This window comes from Moschus berezovskii, chromosome 17, assembly GCF_049115385.1.
Source record: "Moschus berezovskii isolate FMDL1 chromosome 17, NW_MosBer_1.0, whole genome shotgun sequence".
Taxonomy (NCBI): Eukaryota; Metazoa; Chordata; class Mammalia; order Artiodactyla; family Moschidae; genus Moschus; species Moschus berezovskii.
In genome coordinates, this window is record NC_142476.1 from 30,553,715 (window position 1) to 30,576,113 (window position 22,399).

At 36.3% G+C, this 22,399-nt stretch overlaps 1 protein-coding gene across 4 annotated transcripts in view; it reads left to right on the forward strand.

Annotated features, from left to right (window-relative positions):
- ACBD6 (acyl-CoA binding domain containing 6) overlaps window positions 1–22,399 on the forward strand; it is a 199,940-nt gene that overhangs the window by 80,406 nt on the left and 97,135 nt on the right. For all 4 annotated transcript variants that reach the window (XR_016039600.1, XM_088845295.1, XM_088845294.1 and 1 more), the window contains 2 exons: window positions 2,814–2,919; window positions 19,760–19,849. Coding sequence is in view for 3 of the 4 variants with exons in the window: in XM_088845295.1 (XP_088701421.1) it covers window positions 2,814–2,919; window positions 19,760–19,849 (196 nt within the window). In the remaining variant the exon portion in view is untranslated. The remainder of the gene's footprint in view (window positions 1–2,813; window positions 2,920–19,759; window positions 19,850–22,399) is intronic.

Consider the following 22,399-nt stretch of genomic DNA (forward strand, 5'->3'; position numbering starts at 1 on the left):
ACTAAGCCCAAGAGTATCACTTAATTTTTTAAATTATTAGTCACTCAGCTTTGTAACACATTCATGGTGATTTTATTGACTTTCCCATTTTATATTTAATTTACATTGTGTAGTCTACCCTGAAGTATTTTATAAGTACTTCTATGTACCTAACGTACTTAGTAATAATAAACTATGGTTGATAAGCAGGTATACAGATGAAAAAAATGCCCTTACCTACAAAAAATTCACATACCAAAACAAAATAATTGATATAAAGGATACATATTAAGAAACACTGAGAATATATTAAGCAATAGAAACATGTTAAATAAGTTTGTGTTTTATTTACTTTCTTACTGCTTATGGCATAGGTGTACATGCCCATTTAGGATTAAGGAAGAAGGGCCGCCCAGAAGGTCCTCTCATTTCTGAATAACCCTCCAGTATTACTGGGTAAGGGTAACCTATATCCCAAGGATCCTCCATACTTTCCTTTCTGTGCCCCACCACCAGCTCCCCATTATTTTCAATTCAAAACAGTTGGTGAGAAGTGTATTTTTTATTATAACTTAAAATGGCACAGTACTTTATCTCACAGTTGAAGTTGCTGCCTATTGAATTAGAGGGGTCTCTGTTACTGTACTGAAGGAAACTAGGCCCCTCGTATCCCCAGGTCAGAATGCTGAATGCACTTTTTTCCTAGAAAGTATTTTTTGTGATAGTTAAATATAGCTAAAATAGTATTATATGAAGCCTTAAGTTAAAAAATCAGACTTATCCTTGTAGGGGTTTTGATCTCAGACTTGTCTATTCCCCCCCTCACCCAGAGTAAATAAATGATCTAGAAAAGCATTTTCTCTTCTGCAAATGAACATTTTCAAGATAAAAAAACATGATTTTTTTTCCTGGAGACTTAGCTCATTTTCTCTAGCTTGAGGTGGACTGTTTCTCCACTGTATTCTGATCCGTTCCGTTCCATCACTCAGTCGTGTCCGACTCTTTGCGACCCCATGGACTGTAGCCTACCAGGCTTCTCCGTCCATGGGATTCTCCAGGCAAGAATACTGGAGTGGGTTACCGTTTCCTTCTCCAGGGGATCTTCCCAACCCAGGGATCGAACCCAGGTCTCCCGCATTGGAGGCAGACGCTTTAACCTCTGAGCCACCAGGGAAGATCCAGCTTCACATTATGTTAATAGTGTGTAGATTTGGGGAACTTCTCTGGAGGTCAGGCAGCTAAGACTCTGTACTCCCAATGCAGGGGGCCCAGGTTCCGTCTCTGGAGGGGAAACTAGATCCCACATGCTGCAGCGAAGAGTTGGCTTGCTGCAGCTGGAAGATCCTGCATGCCACAACTAAAGATCAGAGATCACACGTACTGCAGCTAAGACCCAGCGCAGCCAGATAAGTAAATGAAAACAGATACAGTTTTAAACTGTATGGATTTTAATCATGTCAGCTATACTGTACATATACTGAGCACAGAGTTTCTTGCTTATCCTTGTTATCTGTCATAAACAGAACCTTGCCCAGTGCCTTGCATATAGTAAGTTCTCAGTTAAATACATCAAGCACGTAAGGAAATCTTAGATGGTAAATGCCATGGGACTGTGGTATGAGTTAACTACCACTGACTGGGAAGTAACTTTTTATAGTGTGAAAGTTACTGGCTTTTAAGATAGGAGACCTTCTATGGTCAGACGCTTTAATTTCTGATAAATGGAAGCTATGGCCTTACATTTATCAAAAATACTCATTATAATTCTTGAAACTCAAAATCCATTCTTTTATGCCTGTTTGGAACATTAAGCCCACATGTTGGACAGTTTCATTATTAATATTCCAAATTACCAATCCTTTGAGGACCTCATTAAAACTACCCACCCGCCTGTTCCCCCTGCCAGCACATTCATAATTATGCATTTGCACACATAATTCTGTATACTGTTTTAGAGGACTCATAGACCTCATGTCAAGAACTTCTGCTTTAGATTCTGCAGTAGATTACAGCTTACTAGTTGAAGATGTGGCTTGATATAATAGAAAAGTAGAAAAATGGACTGTCTACAAAATCAGTTGATCTGAGTGACTTCTAGCTCTTACTCTACCTTTGATAAATGTGACGCTATTTGACAGGTCATATAATGTCTCCATACCTGTTTCTTTATCTGTGCAGTGACGCTGTCGGATAAGAGTAAGTGAATTAGTACACTGACATACTTAGAGGAGTACTGGATGTATAGTATGCTTCCAAGTCTTTATTTGTATTATCTCATGAAAGATTTCTGAATTTTGTGATGCTGTAATTATCTTTCCCTTATGAAAATTACTTTGGTGTGCATGTATGTGTGTGTGTTGTGTGTGTATTTCTGTATAATTTTTCAAAAACTTGGATAGCAACCACCTTATTTTGTTTTTCTCTAATAGAAGTAGTAAGTTTGTTCCAATCCTTTGCTACCTCTGTGCTGGCAATGGAAAATGACCTTCTTGCTGCACTGCTACAATTGAACGTTCTGAGTCAGAGGATATATGTTCCTGTCAGTGGATAAAAGCAACTGGGAAGAAAAAGAGCTTTGAGAAAATCTACTCAAGATGTTCCACTATGTAACTTGTTAAAGCAGATGAAGCTTTTCTCTATAATTATAGTTGCTAAGAACCTTAGTCTTTCAGAGATTGGGTGTATTGTGTTACTGAAAATCCACTGTTGTTCATGGAAAATTCTTTATAAGAACAGATTCCATTAATGTTTACAGCAAACAGATTGTATTAAAAATATGTAACTTTTCTGTGTTACCTATTAAGACAAAAACTTTTTTTTTTAACTCCAATTAGGGAAGAAGACAAAAACATATTTGATTACTGCAGGGAAAACAACATTGACCGTGTAACCAGAGTCATCAAAACAAAAAACATGGATGTGAACATGAAAGATGAAGAGGTATGAAACAAGTATATTGTCCTTTATCCAGTAACTATATTTCTAGAAAACTGTCAAAATCTTGGTCAATCCAATTATTTCAATGCAGGTCCACTGTTTAAAGGGATCCTATACTAAATTATTTTGTAAAATATACTACATATCGATTTGTTTTGTGAATAAAACTGTTCACATATTGAGCTTAAACTGTCCCTGAATTATAGTTGTTAAAAAAAAAAGAAGCAAAATTTTCTAATCACTTTGAATCATTTTTCTTTTTTTGAATCATTTTTCTCATTCTGTGATAATGCGGTAAAGATGATTGAAATGATCATCTTCAATCAAAGGTGGCAAGTGTTGGGAAGAAGACATGCAGTGATCGTAGATAATGTGTAGAGTAGATAATTGACTTCTGTATTAATTGAGAGCTCTCTGTACAGGTTAGCCTTTAATATTATCTCACTTTTAGGCAACATCTTTCCTGTAATATGTTTTCAAAGATATATGGAACTGAAAATGTAAGACTGTAATTCTACAGTAAAGGAGGACCAGTGATACTGGGCCCATCTCCCTCTCCTCACTCTCTTAACAAAAGTTATTATCACAGGTTTTAGTTTCAGTTTTCTTCTTGAATCTCTATTGTATCAATGTTTTTATTATTGTTACAAATTATAATTTTATTATTGTTACAAATTATAATATAATTATATAATATAGTCAATTATAATATGGTTATAATGTAACTATATTATTATGACTATATAAATATTGTTTGCTGAGCTATGGACTGTACTATATGTATTAGTCAACTTTTTGCTATAGCAAAAAAAGAAAAATTTCAGTAGCTAGCTGCATTTATTTATTCACGTTTCAAAAGGCTTGGAACCAGTTGAGACTCTGCTGGGTTCTACTAGCCTTGTCTGTGCTCAGTTCATCTTGATTTCACCTTTTCTCATTTGAGATCTAATCCCAATGGACAGAACCAGATCCCACAAATACATTTAAAGCTTTCCTTGACTGTAGCGTGTGTCATATCTCCCTGTTTTCCTTTGTCTAAAACAAGATGCAAGGCCAAGACCCAGGTCAGTACAATAGAAAGTCCGCTCTGATTACCGGGAAGCAAGGCAAAGGTAAAAGGTGAATGAATGAAGTATGTAACCATGAATAATGCAGTCTACATTCCATGGTACAACATTTTGATTTTCTTAAAGTTAATAGTGGCCTCTATATTTGCTTTTATACTTTTCTTGGTCTTCTGTGTTCCTATTAACTCTTCCCTCAAGTTGCCCAATAGAGGTCTTCTCATGCAGTCATTCCCATGTTTTTCCTTTTTTTTTCTTTAGGAGTATCCCTCTGGAACCTTCCTTCCTTCCTCCTCCTTCTTCATCTCTAGTCTGGACTGGTTGCTCTCTTAGCCTCTCACACAGATGTCATTCTAGCATTACGTTTTACCACTGGCCTCAGAATTCGCTTCCCCTTTCTTCTAGATTTTTCTGTTTTCTGGATCCTAGGTCTTCACCTTTTATTGTTTACTTCTGTTTTGTTGGAGTGTCTCCTCCTGTAGCTTCCTCTTTTATTTATTTCCTGGTTTGAAGGAGCTTTTTCTTCAGTAGTTTCCTGGGAAAGGTAAACATTTTGAGAACTTCCTTGTTGAAAATGTTTCTGTCAGAGCTCTTGACATATCCCACATGCTCAATAAAGATTTGATGAATTGTGAATTAATGAATGACAGAATGAATGAGTAAGCAGAAGCAGTGTAGTATGATGGTGACAAGCTGGACTACTTGGGTTCAAGGGCTAGTCCTGTCACTTCCTAGCTATATGATTCTGTCTCAGTTTCTTAATGTGTAAAATGAGAATAGTACCTGTGTCAGAAATGTCAGATTAAATGAGTTAACGTATATAAAGGACTTAAACAGTACCTGAAACACATACACCAAACAGTACCTCAAACAGATACACCAAGACATCAATAAATGTCTTAATTGTCTTTAGTGAATAATATGAATGAAGGATGATGATATAATGAAGAAATCACTTAATTCTTTTTCCTAAGACTTAAAGTTTTTTTTTAAGAGCAGAGCAGTTTTAGGTTTTATAATAAACTTGAGAGGAAGGTAGATATGGTACATTTTTTTTAAAACCAAGGATGCGCATTAATATATCATAATCACCCAAAGTCCATAGTTTACTTTAGGGCTCACTCTTGGTGCTGAACATCCTATGTGTCTGGGCAGATGTATGATGACATATTCATCATTACAGTATCGTACAGAGTATTTTCATGACCCTAAAAATCCTATGTCTTGTCTATTTGTACCTCCTGCTCCCCTGGCAACTGCTGATCTTTTCTTGTCTCCATAGTTTTGCCTTTTCCAAAATGCCATATAGTTGGAATCATATGATATGTAGTCTTTTCAGATTGGCTTCTTTCACTTAGTAATAATTTGAGTTTCCTCCATATCTTTTGATGGTTTGATAGCTGATTTTCTTTTTTGTTGTTCAGTCGCTCAGTCGTATCCAACTCTTTGTGGCCTCATGGACTGCAGCACTCCAGGCTCCCCTGTCTTTCACTGTCTCCTGAGTTTTCTGAAACTCATGTCCATTGAGTCGATGATGCCATTCAACCATCTCAACCTCTGTTGCCCCCTTCTCCTGCCCTCCATCTTTCCCAGCATCAGAGTCTTTTCTAATGAGTCGGCTCTTAGCATCAGGTAGCCAGAGTATTGGGGCTTTAGCTTCAGCATCAGTCCTTCCAATGAATATTCAGGGTTGATTTCCTTTAGGATTGACTGGTTTGATCTCCTTGCAGTCCAAGGGACTTTCAAGAATCTTCTCCAGCACCACAGTTTGAAAGCATCAGTTCTTTGGTGCTCAGCCTTCTCTATGGTCCAACTCTCACATCCATACGTGACTACTGCAGAGACCATAGCTTTGACTATATGGACCTTTGTCAGCAAAGTGAGGTCTCTGCTTTTTAATACACTGTCTAGGTTTGTCATACCTTTTCTTCCAAGAAGCAGGCATCCTTTAATATCATGGTTTCAGTCACTGTCCGCAGAGATTTTGGAACCCAAGAAAATAAAGTTTTTTACTGTTTCCATTTTTCCCCATCTGTTTGCCATGAGGTGGATGCCCTGATCTTCGTCTTTTGAATGTTGACTTTTATTATTATTACTATTTTTTACTTTTATTTGCATTTATTTTTTGCGGCATTTATTCCCGGGCCATAAGTTTTTGTTTCTTCAGTTTCTTCTGGGATATCTTTTTCTTCTGTGCAACCTCCTCTTCTGGTTTAGGAACAATTTGTTCTTTTTCAGTAAGGATCATCTCAGTGTGGCAGAGAGAGCTCATGTAGGGGTTGATCCGACCGTGAGCTCTGTAAGTCCTGTGCCGCATCTTGGGGGCTTTGTTCACTTGGATGTGCTCAATGACCAGAGAATCTACATCTAAGCCCTTAAGTTCAGCATTACTCTGTATGTTTGAGCATGTGTAGTAAAAATTCAGCACTCTTTTTGGGCCACCGACCCTGTGTGCAGCGCCACTGTTTGGCCTGTGCACACCTACTAACTCCACCATTGTAACAACAGAATAGCACCCATTGCTTTTTTAAAGTGACATCCTTCAGATACTTGGTGGCTTTTCGGATATGCATACCCTTTATGGCCTGGGCAGTTTCACGAGTGTTCTCAGGCCGCTTACTGGAAAAGCAAATGTTGAGTTTTAAACCAGTTTTTTCACTCTCCTCTTCCACCTTCATTAAGAGGCTCTTGAGTTCTTCACTTTCTGCTATTAGAGTGGTGTCATCTGCATATCCGAGGTTATTGGTATGTCTCCTGGTAGTCTTGATTCCAGCTTGAGCTTCTTCCAGCCTAGCATTTCGCATGATATAGTCTGCATATAAGTTAAATAAACAGCAAGACAATATATAATTTTGATGTACTTCTTTCTCAATTTTGAACCTGTTCGTTGTTCCATCTCCGGTTCTTGACCAGCATACAGGTTTCTCAGGAGGAAGGTAGGTAAATTAAGGTAGGTAATTCTCTTTAAGAATTTTCTACAGTGTGTTGTGATCCACACAATCAAAGGCTTTAGCGTAGTCAGTGAAGCAGAAGGAGACATTTTCTGGAATTCCCTTGCTTCTTCTATGATCCAGTGGTTGTTGACAATTTGACCTCTGGTTCCTCTGCCTTTTCTAAATCCAGCTTGTTTATCTGGAAGTTTTCAATTCATCTACTTTTGAAGCCTAGCTTGAAGGATTTTGAGCAAGACCTTGCTAGCATGTGAAATAAGTGCAATTGTGCAGCAGTCTGAACATTCTTTGTCATTGCCTTTCTTTGGGATTGGAGTGAAAACTGACCTTTTCCAGTCCTGTGGCCACTGCTGAGTTTTCCAAATTTGCTGACATATTGAATGCAGCACTTTCACAGCATCATCTTTTAGAATTTGAAATAGCTCGGCTGGAATTCCATCACCTCCACTAATTTTGTCTGTAGTAATGCTTCCTAAGGCCCACTTGACTTCACACTCCACTGGCTCTAGGTGAGTGATCACACCATCGTGATTATCTGGGTCATTAAGACCTTCTTTATATAGTTCTTCTGTGTATTCTTGCCACCTCTTCTTAATATTTTCTGCCTCTGTTAGGTCAATACCATTTCTGTCCTTTATTGTGCCCATCTTTGCATGAAATGTTCCCTTGGTATCTCCAATTTTCTTGAAGGGGTCTCTAGTCTTTCCCATTCTATTGTTTTCCTCTATTTCCGTATATTGTTCACTTAAGAAGGCTTTCTTATCTCTCCTTCTTTGGAACTCTGCATTCAGATGGGTGTTCTTTCCTTTTCTCCTTTGCCTTCAGCTTCTCTTCTTTTCTCAGCTATTTGTAAGACCTCCTCAGACAATCATTTTGCCTTTTTGCATTTCTTTTTCTTGGGGATGGTCTTGATCATCGCCTCCTATAAAATGTTACTAACCTCTGTCCATAGTTCTTCAGACACTCTTATCAGGTCTAATCCCTTGAATCTACTTGTCACTTCCACCATATAATCCTAAGGGATTTGATCTAGGTCATATCTGAATGGTGTAGCGGTTTTCCCTACTTTCTTCAGTTTAAGTCTGAATTTTGCAATAAAGAGTTGTGATCTAAGCCATAGTCAGCTTCCAGTCTTTTTTTCGCTGACTGTATAGAGCTTCTCCATCTTCAGTTCCAAAGAATATAATCAATCTGATTTCTGTATTGACATTTCCTTTTAGCATCAAAGAATATTCCATTGTCTAGATGTTCCACAATTTATTTATCCATTCACTTCCTGAAGGACTATCCTTGGCTGCCTCTGAGTTTTGGTAGTTATGAATAAATCTGCTATAAACATCCATGTGCAGACTTTGTGTGGACATAAATTTTCAGTACCTTTGGGTAAATAAGAAGAAGTATGAATTCTAGATCATATTGTAAGAGTATGTTTAGTTTTATAAGAAACCCATCAAATTTTCTTCCAAAATGTCTGTACCATCTTGTATTCCTACCATCCATGAATAAGGCTCTTTTGTTAGGTACATAGAGTTTAGAATTTTTACATCTTGGAGAACTGACCTCTTTATCATTATCTAATGCCGTTCTTTGTCACATATAACTTTCTTTACTTTGAAGTTTGCTTTGACTAAAATTAATATAGCTACCCTGCTTTCTTGTGTGGTAGCATGGTAGTTTCTCTCTGAACATTTACTTTATATTTGTTTGCAAATTTAAAGTAGGTTTTTTTTTTTAATAGCATATTGTTGGGTTGGGTTTTTGATCCATTCTGACAATCTGTCTTTTAATTGATACATGTAGGCCACTGACATTCAAAGTGATTGCTGATATAGTTGGATTAATATTTACCACATTGGTTACTGTTTTTGTCTTTCTCTCTTTTCTTGATATTTGTGAGTGAGCATTTAATATGATTCCATTTTCTTTCCCCTCTTAGCATATCAGTTATGCTTTTTCTAACCTTTTATAGTGGCTGCCCTAGAGTTTGCAATATACATTTATAACTAACCCAAGTCCACTTTTAAATAACATGATACCATTTCATGGGTAATGTGACTGCCTTATAAAACCAAAATATTCCTAATTCCTCCCTTCTGTCTCTTGTATCACTGTTGTCACTCATTTTACTTATATAAAAGCATACATAGGTATATGTACATGCATACAGTATATGCCTGTGTATATATTTGTACGCATGTAAGATATGATATATAAGCTTATATAATCAAATATACTGTTGCTACTATTTTGAACAAACTGTTAAATCAATTAAGAATAAGTTTTTATTGTATCTTCACTATTCCTTCTCTGATGCTCTTTCTTTATGTAGATCCAGTTTCTAACCTGCCTTGCTTCCATTCTCTCTAATAAATTCCTCTCAATATTTCTGGCAAGGCAGGTCTACTGGCAACAGATTTCTTCAATATTTGTTTGAGACGGTCTTTATTTCTCCTTCACTTTTGAAGGATGATTTCTCAGGATACAGAATTTTAGTTTAGCAGGGGTTTTTCCTCAACACCTTAAATGTCACTCCACTCTTGCTTGCATGGTTTCAGAAGAGGAGTCTGATGTAATTCTTATCTTTGTTTTCTCTATAAGCAATGTATTTTTTTCCTTTGGCTTCCTTCAGGATTTTTCTTTATCTTTGATTTTCTGTAATTTGAAAATGATATGCGTAGTTTTTGAAGTATTTATCTTGCTTGGTGTTCTCTGAGCTTCCTTGATCTGTGGCTTGACATCTGGCATTAGTTTGAAGAAGTTCAGTTATTGTTTCAGGTATTTCTTGTTTCCTTTCTCTGTTTCTTCTCCTTCTGGCATCCCAGCTGTGCACACGTTACATCTTTTGCATTTGTCCCACAGCCCTTGGATATTCTGTTCTGTTTTTTGTTATTGCTGTTTCCTGTCTTTGTTCTCTTTGCTTTTATGTTTTCAAGGATTCTATTAATATATCTTCTAGCTCAGAGATTCTTTCTTCAGCCATTTCTGGTATACCAATAAGCCTGTCACAGGCATTTTTAATTTCTGTTGCAATGGGTTTATTTTTTTAATCTCTAGCATTTCTTTATGGTTCTTTATTCAGATTTCTTCCACTTCTCTGCTTACATTGTCCATCTGTTCTTTTTCTTTTTTTAGATTTTTATCTATTTGGTTGCCTTGGGTCGTAATTGTGGCACACAGGATCTTCACTGCATTATTCAGGATCTTTTGTTGCAGTGCACGGGCTCTTTAATTGTGGCACAGGGGCTTAGTTGCTCCGCAGCAAGTGGTATCTTACTTTCCTGGCCAGAGATCGGGAAGCCACGTTCCCTGAATTGCAAGGTGATTCTTAACCGCCGGACCACTGGGGAAGTCCCTGTCTGCCTTTTCTTGCATGCTGCCAGCTTTCTATATTAGAGCCCTTAGCATATTAATCATTGCTGTTTTAAATTCTCCACCTGATAATTGCAACATCTCTGCCCTGTTTCATTCTGATGCTTATTCTGTCTCTTCAAATGGATTTTTTGCCTTGTGGTTTGCTGTGTAATTTTTATTGATAGCTGGATGTGATATACCAGATAAAAGGAGCTGCTATAAATAGGCCCTTAGTTATGTATTCGTGCGAAAAACTGACTTACTTGAAGAGACCCTGATGCTGGGAAAGATTGAAGATGGGAGGAGAAGGGGACGACAGAGGATGAGATGGTTGGATGGCATCACCAACTCAATGGACATGAGTTTGAGTAAGCTACAGGAATTGGTGATGGACAGGGAAGCCTGGCGTGTGCAGTCCACGGGGTCACAAAGAGTCAGACATGACTGAGCTACTGAACTGACTGAATGTGTTGGTGAGGGGTTGAGGAGAGAAAGTGTTCTGTGGTCCTACCATTAGGTCTCAGTTCTGTAGTGAGCCTGTGTCTCTGAACTCGGACTCTCACAAATGTTTCTCTCTCTTCTTTTTTTCATCCCTCTTTGAATGGGACAGAATGGCTGGAGTGGACTGGAGGTGGCTATTTCCCTTCCCCCAGGTCAGTTAGACTCTGATAATACCCCAACAGGTTAGGTGCTGGTTAACCTTTTCCTCTAAAGGCAGGCCTTTTCAGGGCATATTTCAGAATGGATCATTTCCCTTTCCCCTACCCTAAGCATGAGGGGATGTTTTTCTGACATTTATTGTCAGAGAACCTGGTCATGCTCCTGGAGGTAAATCTCACATTATTGGGGGTGTGTGTTTGGAGGAGTTGAGTAGATGCCTTTGGAGTTTTAACCCTCAGAGTTGTCTGCACTGAGCTTCTAGCAGTTGATCAATCATAGCCATGTTTTCTTACCTGGAACTGGTTCGCCGGGTGGTTTCCACTTGTAAGGCTGTGCTCCAGGCTGTCAGGTTCACCTGTCTCTCTCTAGTCTCAGGGGCAGTGGTTTCCCCTGTGTACTCCCGTCTCTTATGGATCCAAGAAGAATCGGTGATTTTTCGGTCTCTTCAGCTTTGTGTTTGTTGTTAAGGTGGAGTGGCAGCTTCCTATGTGGAACTAGAAACCAGAAGCCCACTTAACTTTTCAAGGTCACTTTTTCACGGGAAATGATTGTGTGTGTACTATATGATCCCTATTAGAATTCTCCATCTTTCAAATAATACTGTTTTATTCAGCATGGGTTACAGTTTACAGAATACTTTCCACCTTCACAACTCTGTAAGATACTGCCACTTTTTTTACCATGTTGTCTTCACAACAGCTCTGAAAGTTTATCCTTATTTTCCAGACAAGAACTGCTTCCGATATGTACATGTTACTTGTTCAAATACATACAACTGCTGAGTCTAAAAGAGTGAAATGTAGTTCTGAGAGAGAGTTCTTTTCACCGCTGGATTTAAGAAGGATAATCAGTTTCCAGTCAGCCCTGCTGGTGTTATGCTCTGACTTGCAACGATTTCTTTTATAAAATAGTTAATTCACACGTGGCCTCTGCAGAGATCGTGGGTCAGCAGTAATAGGATAAAATAAATGTCTGGAACACAAATGGGTTACACTGAACAGCGCCGTTTTCTGTGTGTGCAGTGAGAGAAAGCCTTGTCAAATGCCGTTCTTCTCTCATTTGGTGACTTTGATACAGTCCAGTTTCCCGGGTCTTCCAGTTTGTTACCCATGCAGCTACCTTTACCCCCAGCCTGCCAGAACATTGTGTCTCCATGAACAGATGAAGTGCTTACACATTCATAGACTGAGACACCCTGAATTCAGTTGGGTTCTCTCGTTGCTCCAAGCAGATTTCTGCCCTTTCAGCCATGACAACTCAGGCTGGGCTGTGAATACTGATGGCAAGCCCTTTTATTATTAATCAGGGATTTGTATGAATTAATTTAAGAACATGAGGGAAATGGAAGCTTAAAATTAGAATCAAACTTAACATTCTAAATGAAATAAAGGGTATTGCTTCATGACATTTAAAGCTCTAGCAAATGAAACAACTTTGTAAGCTTTGATGGTGCATTAAAAGTATATAATCTCAAAGTTAACTTTCTGGCTAAATACTTTTAACCTCTTTATCAGAAAAAAGACATTTCCCTACTATAATAAGTTGGGTAACAATTAAAATTTTGAAAGGACATCTAGTTCTTCTGGTGTTTGTCTATCTAATATTTGAACTTGAGATATTTCACTACTGATTGCCTAAGATTCTGTGGGATGGTGTATGACTTTATATAAAATGTCCACCCAGCAGATTCACCCCAATTTCAGTCTTTCCCTAAGACGATTAAAAATTACATTTATTGCACTTAAAATGTTCTGTGAGCACATAAAGAAATTTAATAATAGTCATATTCTGATAAGCTATATTGCACCACATATATTGAAATAAATATTATTATTATATTGCCTAAAATGCTTACATTTGAATCTATAGCTATCGTAGCACATGAACATGTATATAAAATGCTCTTTAAGTAAAATATTCCTATTTTATAATGAAATTATTTTATTATGTTTAAGTATAGTTCCTGGTGTGTGTCATTTAGTTGTAATTGCTGCTAATATAGTAATAGTAAGTTATACATTTCTAATTTGAGAAAATTATTCAATACATAGTGTTTCCTACTGATACGGTAATTAGAACATTGTTTATATTTTAGGTAAAAGAAAAAGTTTTGTAGTTATACTTACTTTTCAGGACACTATCTATATATCAGATGTTTCACGTTCCAAGTTTAGAATCATGGTGTTATGTGTACTCATTTTTTATTTATATCACAACTTTAATAAAGTTTTTAATGATTTGCAGAAATGTTTGAAAACTGCAGTACAGGTAATATGAAGAGAAATGTAGGAGCTTTTAAATTTTTTAAATGGTGCTTCAATTTTTATTTTTGAGTCATATTAATTTAACTCTTCACACATGCCACATATTTACAGGTTTTTCAAGAAAATAGCTGATTTAAATAATTTGTGAAGTATACTTGTTATGAACAGAATATTTCTTATCGATCACCAGGCACATTTTATGTCTGTACTGTTCTTATCATACTCATTGTTTCTTAGATCAGTGCCATATCAGCAGATGCTAAATACATGCTTATTAGTGTGTATTTTAAACTTTTATATTAACTTAAATTTGTTAAATGTAGTGATGTAATAATATTTGGACAAGTTAGATGACCTCATTCCAATGTATCTATCATCAGTCCCCTCCCAAAGCATTTATACAATTTATTAGTTTCCCATAGATTCTTATCAAATGCGCTCCCCAAATTCCTCTTTTATTGAGCTGCTTCTTTGGTTCTTTCCTTTCTGTTGTTTTGAAGGTATAATTTTATACCATTTTCCATATACTTATTGATTCTTTCAAATACTTTGAAGAAGGTCACCTTTCTCTTGACTGTTCCTTTCTTTACTTGCTTTGTTTTAAATTTGTGGCTCATGTCAGAATACAATTTACTTGCTTTTGGCTTGAGAAACTGATGCAAAATCTGGCAAAACCTGACATTATTAACCTAACAAAGAAGCAAAAGTCTAAGAGGCAGAGTCAGTGAACTGAGGATAAATTTATGCTTTTATTTAAGAAAGGAAGTAAAAGTGTATCCTCTTAAATAACTTTCTACACTTGAGTATATGTTATTTTGGTTGTGTAGTTGATTAACATTAATTTGAAGGAACTCTGTTTATTCACGCTAGTAACTGAGCATTCTAAACTGTTAAATTAAGCATAATTAATACAGGCAGCACCATTTAAAAATCATGCCTATATTAATACTTCTTCAGAACTTTTTCATCTTCCCCAACTGAAACTCTATACTCATTAAACACTAACTCCCTATTCCTCCCCTTCCCCCAGCTCCCTGGCAGCCACCATTTGACTTTCTGTCTTCATGAATTTGACCACTCTAGATACGTCATGTAAATGGAATCATACAGTATGTGCTATCTTGTGACTGGCTTATTTTACTTAACATAATGTCTTTAAGACTCATCCATGTTAAAACATGTCAAAATTTTCTTCCTCTTAAAAAAATGAATGATATTTGTATGCATATACTGTATTTTGTGTATCTAAATATCTGTGAACAGTTGGGTTGCTTTCATATTTTGGCTGTTGTGAATAATGCTGCTGTGAATGTGGGTGTGCAAATTTTTGTTTGATTTTTTTTTCCCAACAATTTATTATGAAAAATTGTACACATACCAGAAAGTTGAAAGAATTTTACAGTGGACATATGTATTCCTATCACTAGATTCTACCACTGATATTTTACTATGTATGTTTGCTTTATCAGTATTTAGCAATATCTTTATCCATCTGTCAACCTATCTTACTTTTTTGGATGTGTTTCAGAGTATTTTATAGACAATACATTTTCTTCTAAATGCTTCAGCATATATATCATTAACCAGAGATCAGTATTAGTCTGGTTTTTCTCTTAATGTAAAATATATATACAATGATAGCTCAGCTGGTAAAGAATCTGCCTGCAGTGCAGGAGACCCTGGTTTGATTCCTGGTTGGGAAGATCCATTGGAGAAGGGATAGGCTACCCACTCCAGTATTCTTGAGCTTCCCTTGTGGCTCAGCTGGTAAAAAATCCGCCTGCAATGCAGGATACCTGGGTTCAAGCCTGTTTCAGTCATTTGCAAAAGTTAATCTTTATATGGTATTCCCTGATGGCTCGGAGGGCAAAGAGCCTGTCTGCAATGTGGGAGACCTGAATTTGATCCTTGGGTCAGGAAGATACCCTGGAGAAGAAAATGGCAACTCACTTCAGTATTCTTGACTGGAAAATCCCATGGACAGAGAAGGAGCCTAGCGGGCTATAGCCCATAGGGTTGCAAAGAGTCAGACGTGACTGAGAGAGTTCATTTTCACTTTTTTCAATTAATATTGACAAATGCATGTACCCGTGTAACCAAAATTCCTATCAAGATATAGAACATTACTGTCACCCTAGAAAATTCCCTCATGTCTCTTCTCGGCTGGTTCTTTCTCCTCATCCCACAAAGGTAATCACTGTTTTCTAATTCTTCTACCATATGTTGGTTTTGCCTGTTCTAGAACTTTATAGGTGAAATCATAAAATGTACTTTATTTTGGTATAAGGCTTCTTTCATTTAACAAAATTAAATTTTGGGTCATTAATATTATTGTATAGATCAGTATTTCCCTTTGTTTTTATTGCTGAGTAATATTCCATCATATGACCATGAATATATCATGTATTTATCCGTTGTCTTATGATGACACCTGGCTACCTTATTATTATCACTGGATTACTTATTACTTTATACAGGATGAAGTAATATCTCCATTGCTTACTCCTTGACCCTTTAGTTACTAACATTATGACTTAGTAAATGCTTATAAAGGGATCTTTTAAAGTAGTGTATTTAAAGTCCTTCTGAATTCCCTGATAGCTCAGCAACACCATTTCTTTTTACCTTAGGTCCTAGCCAGTGAACAAAATATTCATTTACTTTAAATGTGTATTAACTTCCATGCTAGTCACATCTTGAGACTGTAAACTGCCTCCGGATACTACTGCTGTCTGAGTTTTTGAAAGAACACTGTTGGTTTACACTTGAGAGGTGGGTGGCAGTAGGAGGCTTTGTGTAGTTTCTGGTGGTGGCAGGTGGGTGAGTAGTCACTGTAGCCAGATGCTTTACCAGCAGCAGCAAACGTTAGAAGATAGGGAGAGGAGAGAGGAGACATACATTACAGGTTATTGGTAGCTGAAGTCAATCAGTTGTAAATTGAAACCCAGTTTTTTTTGGAGAGAGAAATTCAGGTTGACCTGTTTACAGTATTTCACTAAGTAATTAGCCTGTATTAGCCTATACAATGGCTTCCCTCAGTAAAGAATCAGACTGCCAGGCAGGAGACCCAGGATCAATTCCTGGGTCAGGAAGATCCCCTGGAGAAGCAACTGGCAACCCAATCCAGTATTCTTGCCTGGAGAATCCAATGGACAGGGGAGCCTGGCAGGCTACAGTCCATGGGGTCGCAAAAGCCGGACTTGACTTAGTGACTAAACCACCACCACCATCCTATACAATCTTTGATAGAATGGCAGCTCTTACAAATTTAAATATACCATCTTTGCCATGTTTTCATCTACTGCACATATGGTGTACACGCTTTGTATCTATTCTTAAAATACCATAAGAACGTCGATTCACTTTATAATACTATCTCTTTTCATTTAATTTGTGATATCCAGGAGAAAATGTAATTTTAAAAACTCTCTTCATGGTTTAAGGACAAGTAACCAAGGATATCAAAGGAGCATTTAAAATATTAAGACCCACTCTGTATTTTCCAGAAGGTATGAAAGTAATACTACTTAATAGGTTAGCTGCCACCTTGCACTTTGAAAGCACTGTAGTCATTCATCTGTCTGAGGTAAGACGGTATTTGCACCCTTGGTTAATAGATGGGAACTCTCTCCCCCCAACCCCATGTTTTACTGTGTTTGAATTCCAGAATATATCCAGAGCTTTCCGAACAGTGCTTATTGTCTTCTGGTGGTCTAACAAAAATTCCTTTTAATAATAGCTTCCCCCACTTATATCCTAACTACTTCTGGGATATTTTGTCAGAAGTTCAAAGCAAAGAAACAGTTATCAGTTTTAGTGGTAACAGTAAAAATAAATTTTAACTTGAAAATTTGTAAGAGGTTATATCATTCATAGATGATAAAATAATTACATATAAAAGTAGGTAAAATAGCTCATAAGTTTGTGTAAAATCTTTAAACAAATATGATGTATACCTAGTTGATGGTCTTCCTTCTGGAAAAGAAATTATGGAATCCAGTATCTCAATTTAATAAATTTAAAAATTGTACTATTTGGTCCATGTATATTTGTGGTTAACAAAAAGAAAAAATAGAACCACAGGTGTTTATTTACTGATTTAATCAGTAGGGGTTATGAGGATAGCATCTCTGCAAATTCCTGGTTATGTATTACTTGAGCCAATAATCTTAGAGTACGTTTACAGGACCTCTGTAATGTGAAGACGTAAAGAGTTATCACATTCAGATACCTGGTTAGGCTGGTATCCTGGTAAGTGCAGGAACTTTTGAAGGCAAAAATTCCAAAGCCTGATTTATTTTATGTATGCTTATTTACAAGTATGTTTAATCCTGCTCTTGTTTTTGAGCTTAATACCGCATAAAAATATTAATCATTAGGTGGTCTTAATGTAGCTCTCTTCAGCACTTCTGTAGAAAGTCATTGTCAGAGAATTCATTCTAATTCAAGGTTAATTAGTGTACCATTAAAATAATGCGTTACAAAAATTAATTACATCGCAGGTCAAAAAACCTGTTAAAAAGCAGAATGTAAATGTCTGAGAGCACATTGTCCTCCTTAAAACATTGCTATACGAGTGCCACCCTTCTGGAAAATATCTCCAATGTGAAAATCACTACTGAGGTCCAGTCATAGGTGTTTCCCTAAAGTAAATTTTTGGCACCACACATGGAAAATTTTAAATATAACTCCCCATTAACAGTAAAGTGTTGCTTGTGTGCTTCCTCACCGAAACAGCTAAGGATTTATATTTTGGCATTAATCAATGGAGCCCTATTGGGTCAAACCTAAGGAGAAGTCAGGAATCTTGTTGAGAAATAGAAATTATCTGTACGTCTTACAGTAAAAATACTAGATATATTATGTTTTCTTACTTAACTATTAGGTAGTTCTGGTAGGTGCCCTATGTAAGTCTATCACACATCATTTGTAATATATGGTGATTCTTGTTAATTCGATAGCGGTAAATTGTACCCTTAAAATTAGAACTAAAAATAATACAGACTTAGACATTTTACCTGATTATTTTAATGTAAAAGCTGTGAAACAGTTATATTGAATTATAAAATACTTTACACATTGGTATTTGTTCTGAGAATCAAATTAGAATATCTAATTATTCATATGGAGGGTTTTAAAATGAGTGCCCTAGTAACAGTAAATCAGTACACATTAGAGCTGGGGAACACTTAACACAGGCAACGTTGTTCTCTATCAACAATACATTTTTTATTTGGCTTTTAGAATTGTCTCCATTTTAAAAAATTATTACTGGGCTCTGAACTAATAATTAACTAAGTGGTTTTGCTGTTACAATAAAGTGTAACTGATTTGCCCACATTTAAAAATTTTCTGCTTCCCTTCTCGTTTGCATTTTGCATACAAAACAGATATTCACAGGTAAGTAAAAATAAATTGAGCAAATGCAAGAAAAAGGAAAGGACAATTTTTAAGGAAGAAGTTGTCTTACTTTGGGTTTTTGTTCTTGTTTGTTTTTTTCAAGAATAGCTCCTGGTTAATTAGTTGAACGAATAGGTATGTGAAGAGAGTCTGAAAGACGAAGAATGTAAGCTTTCTTCAAAGGTGCTTTTTACTTTTAAGTCCTCTTTGTCCTAGCTTATATCTGTTTAAATCTTTTCTAAAATGACATAAAGCAGGGATTTCAACTTAATGTGAAAAAACATTCCATTCTTTTAAAAATGACAACATCACTACCACCCTCAAAAAGTGGTATTAAGCCATAATCACTCATTTCTTCAGAAAAGTCCTTAGCTTTGGGGGTTTTGTTTATTCTTTGGACCAATTAGGCTCCTTTTGTTAACTAAGCCAAGATTTTCTGACAGTAGAGAAAAGAATTAACACATCGATAGTAACTGATTGTCTTTGGTAGACAGTAGTTAAAATTGCTTACTATGTAGTATGCTGTCTCCTAACAGTTAATTGTCTATTCTGTTTTACAGGTGGCTTTCATGGTCAACATTTGAAGTTAAACATTTGTACTAGTAGTACACTGTTTCAGGGTGTAAATTTGGGCTATGAAGGGGAAGTACTTATGATTATATTTTCTTACATTTTATGGAATAAACTTGAGTAAATTTAGATATATTACATTATGATCTCTACCTCGACCTCGATCTAAGTACCATTATTTTTAATTCATAAGAGTTGTTTCACTAAAAATAAACATAATAACTTAAAATTAATCTCTTTCATTTCATCAAAGTACTTTAAAAGTTATTGTGTAGTTCATACATTCAATAAATGTTACTGGTATTATTGTTGTTAGTATTAAGCTTATCCCCACTCTGTGGATAAAGAAACTGATCAGGCTGAAGAAAGTCACTGGGCTAGTATCTAACAGATCCCCAAAGTACAACTCAGGAATTCCTGTTGTTTTCGTTTACTGCTTTTCCCATAGAACATTTTATAGTAGTCATTCTGAGAATAGTTAACCTATATTTTTATTTATTTCTGTATCTTTCTTAAGACCTTATGTCTTTTATATGGCCCATAACTGGATTAACAAATTCATTTGTCTTTTTCTGTGTTTTAGGGCAGAACTCTACTCCACTGGGCTTGTGATCGAGGACATAAGGAACTAGTCACAGTCTTGCTACAATATAGAGCTGATATTAACTGTCAGGTAAGAGTGATGAGTAAATTCACCCATTCCAGTCCATCTTAGTTCGCTGATTCCTAGCATGTCGATGTTCGCTCTTGTCATCTGTTTGACCACTGAACTGAACTGAAGAGTGATGAAAAGGGAACATTTTTTAAAAATGAGGTAAAATCTATATAAAGTAAAATTTACCATATTAATGGTTTTAAAGTGTACAAGCTAGTGGCATTAATATATTTAACAACGTGCAGCCATCGCTACTATCTTGTCCTGACATTTTCATCACCCCAGAAGGATGAGGACAGTTTGTACCCATTAAGTTGTCACTCCCTATTTCCCTTCCATTCCAGATCTTAGCAACAACTAATCTTTCTGTTTCAATGGATTTGCCTATTCTGGATATTTCATATAAATGGGATCATAAAATATGTGGCCTGTTTCTGGCTTCTTTCACTTGGCATGTTTTCAGAGATTATCCATGTTGTAGCAGGTAACTGCACTTCTTTCCTTTTTATGACTAAGTAATATTCTGTTGTATGTATAGAACACATTTTATCCTTCATCAACTGATGAGTAATTGAGTTGTTTTCACCTTTTAGCAATCGTGAATAATTGCTGTGAACAATTCGCATACATGTTTTTGTTCAAAACTTGTTTTCAGTTCTATTGGTTCTGTGCCTAGGAAGAGAATTTCCTATACGGTAATTTGATGTTTAATTTTTTGAGGAAACTCCGAATTGTTTTCTACAGGAGCCACACAATTTTAGATTCCTACCAGCAGTGCAATGCATGTGTTTCAGTATTTCCACATCTTCACCAATACTCATTATTTTCTTGTTTAGTAGCCATTCTAGTCGGGTGTAGTGATCTCATCATAGTATGATTTGGATTTGCATTTCCCTAGTGAGTATTTTTTCATGTACTTGTTAACAGCTTGTCTATCTTCTTTGGAAAAATGTCTATTCAAGTGTTTTGCCCTTTTTTAAACTGAGAGGTTTTTTTATATTTAAGAAGTAAAGTTCTTATATTCTGGACCTTAAAGCATTATCAGGTGTATGATTTGCAAATATCTTCTCCCTTTCTGGGGGTTGTCTTCTCACTTTCTCGATACTGTCCTGTGGTGCACAGAAAGTTTTCAGTTTTGATGAAGTTCAGCATATCTGTTTTCTTTGGTTGGTTGTGCCTTTGGTGTCATACCTAAACAACAATTGCCAAATTCATGATTATTAAGATTTACCATGCACCCCTAGAAATTCTGTACACATAGCTAACTCCCCATTCCCCTGCCCCCCCATAACCCTAGCAACCACCATTCTACTCTCTCTCTCCATGAATTTGACTACTCTAGATACATCATATAAGTAGAATCATACACTATTTGTCCTTTTGTGACTGGCTTATTTCATTTAGCATAATGTCTTCAAGGTTCATCCGTGTTGTACCATGACAGAATTTTTTTCCTTTTTAAAACTCAATAATGTTGCATTGTATGTATATACCATATTTTGTTTATCCTAATATCCATCTACAGACATTCAGATTACTTTCACCTTCTGGCTATTGTGATTAATACCTCTGTGAATATGAGTAGCAAATATTTGTTTTGAGTCCTTGCTTTCACTTCTTTTGAGTATATACCCAGAAGTAGAATTGCTGGATCATATGGTAATTCTTTAATGTTTTGAGGATCACTAAACCGTTTCCACAGTGGCTGCACCATTTTACCTTCCCATCAGCAATGCACAGATATTCCAGTTTCTCCACATCCTTACCAACACTTGTTATTTTCTGTATTTTTGATATTAGCCATCCTGGTGGATATGAAGTGATATCTCATTATGGTTTTGATTTGCATTTTCCTAATGATTCATGATGCCATCCAGGGCGTGCTGTGATTCATGGGGTCGCAAAGAGTCGGACACAACTGAGCGCCTGAACTGAACTAGACTGAATGATTAATGATGTTGAACATTATTAATGTTGACCAGTTAATATTGGCCATACATTCATCTTTTTTGGAGAAATGTCTGTTCATGTGCTTTCACACCCTTTAATTGGGTTGTTTAGGGTTTTTTATTGTTAAGTTGTAAGGTATGTTAGTCACTCAGTCGTGTCTGACTCTTTGTGACCCCATGGACTGTAGCCTACCAGGCTCCTCTGTCCATGGCATTTCCCAGACAAGAACACAGTAGTAGGTTGCCATTTCCTTCTCCCGGGGATCTTTCTGACTCAGATATTCTGAATATCAGTCCCTTATCGTATACACAGTTTACAAATATTTTTTCTCATTCTGTGGGTGGTCTTTCACGCTTCTGATAATAGTGTCCTTTGATACACAGCAGCTTAAAATTTTGAGGAAGTTCACCTTATCTATTTTTCCTTTTGTTTTTGGTGTCGTATTCAAGAAATCATTGCCAAATGCCATGTCATGAAGTTTTTTCCCCATATTTTCTTTAAGAGCTTTATAATTTTAGCTCTGTTTTTGATCCTTTTTGAGTCAAAGGTAACTCCAGCTTCATTTTTTTTTGCATGTGCACATTCAGTTTTCCCAGTGCCATTCATAGGTTGAAAAGA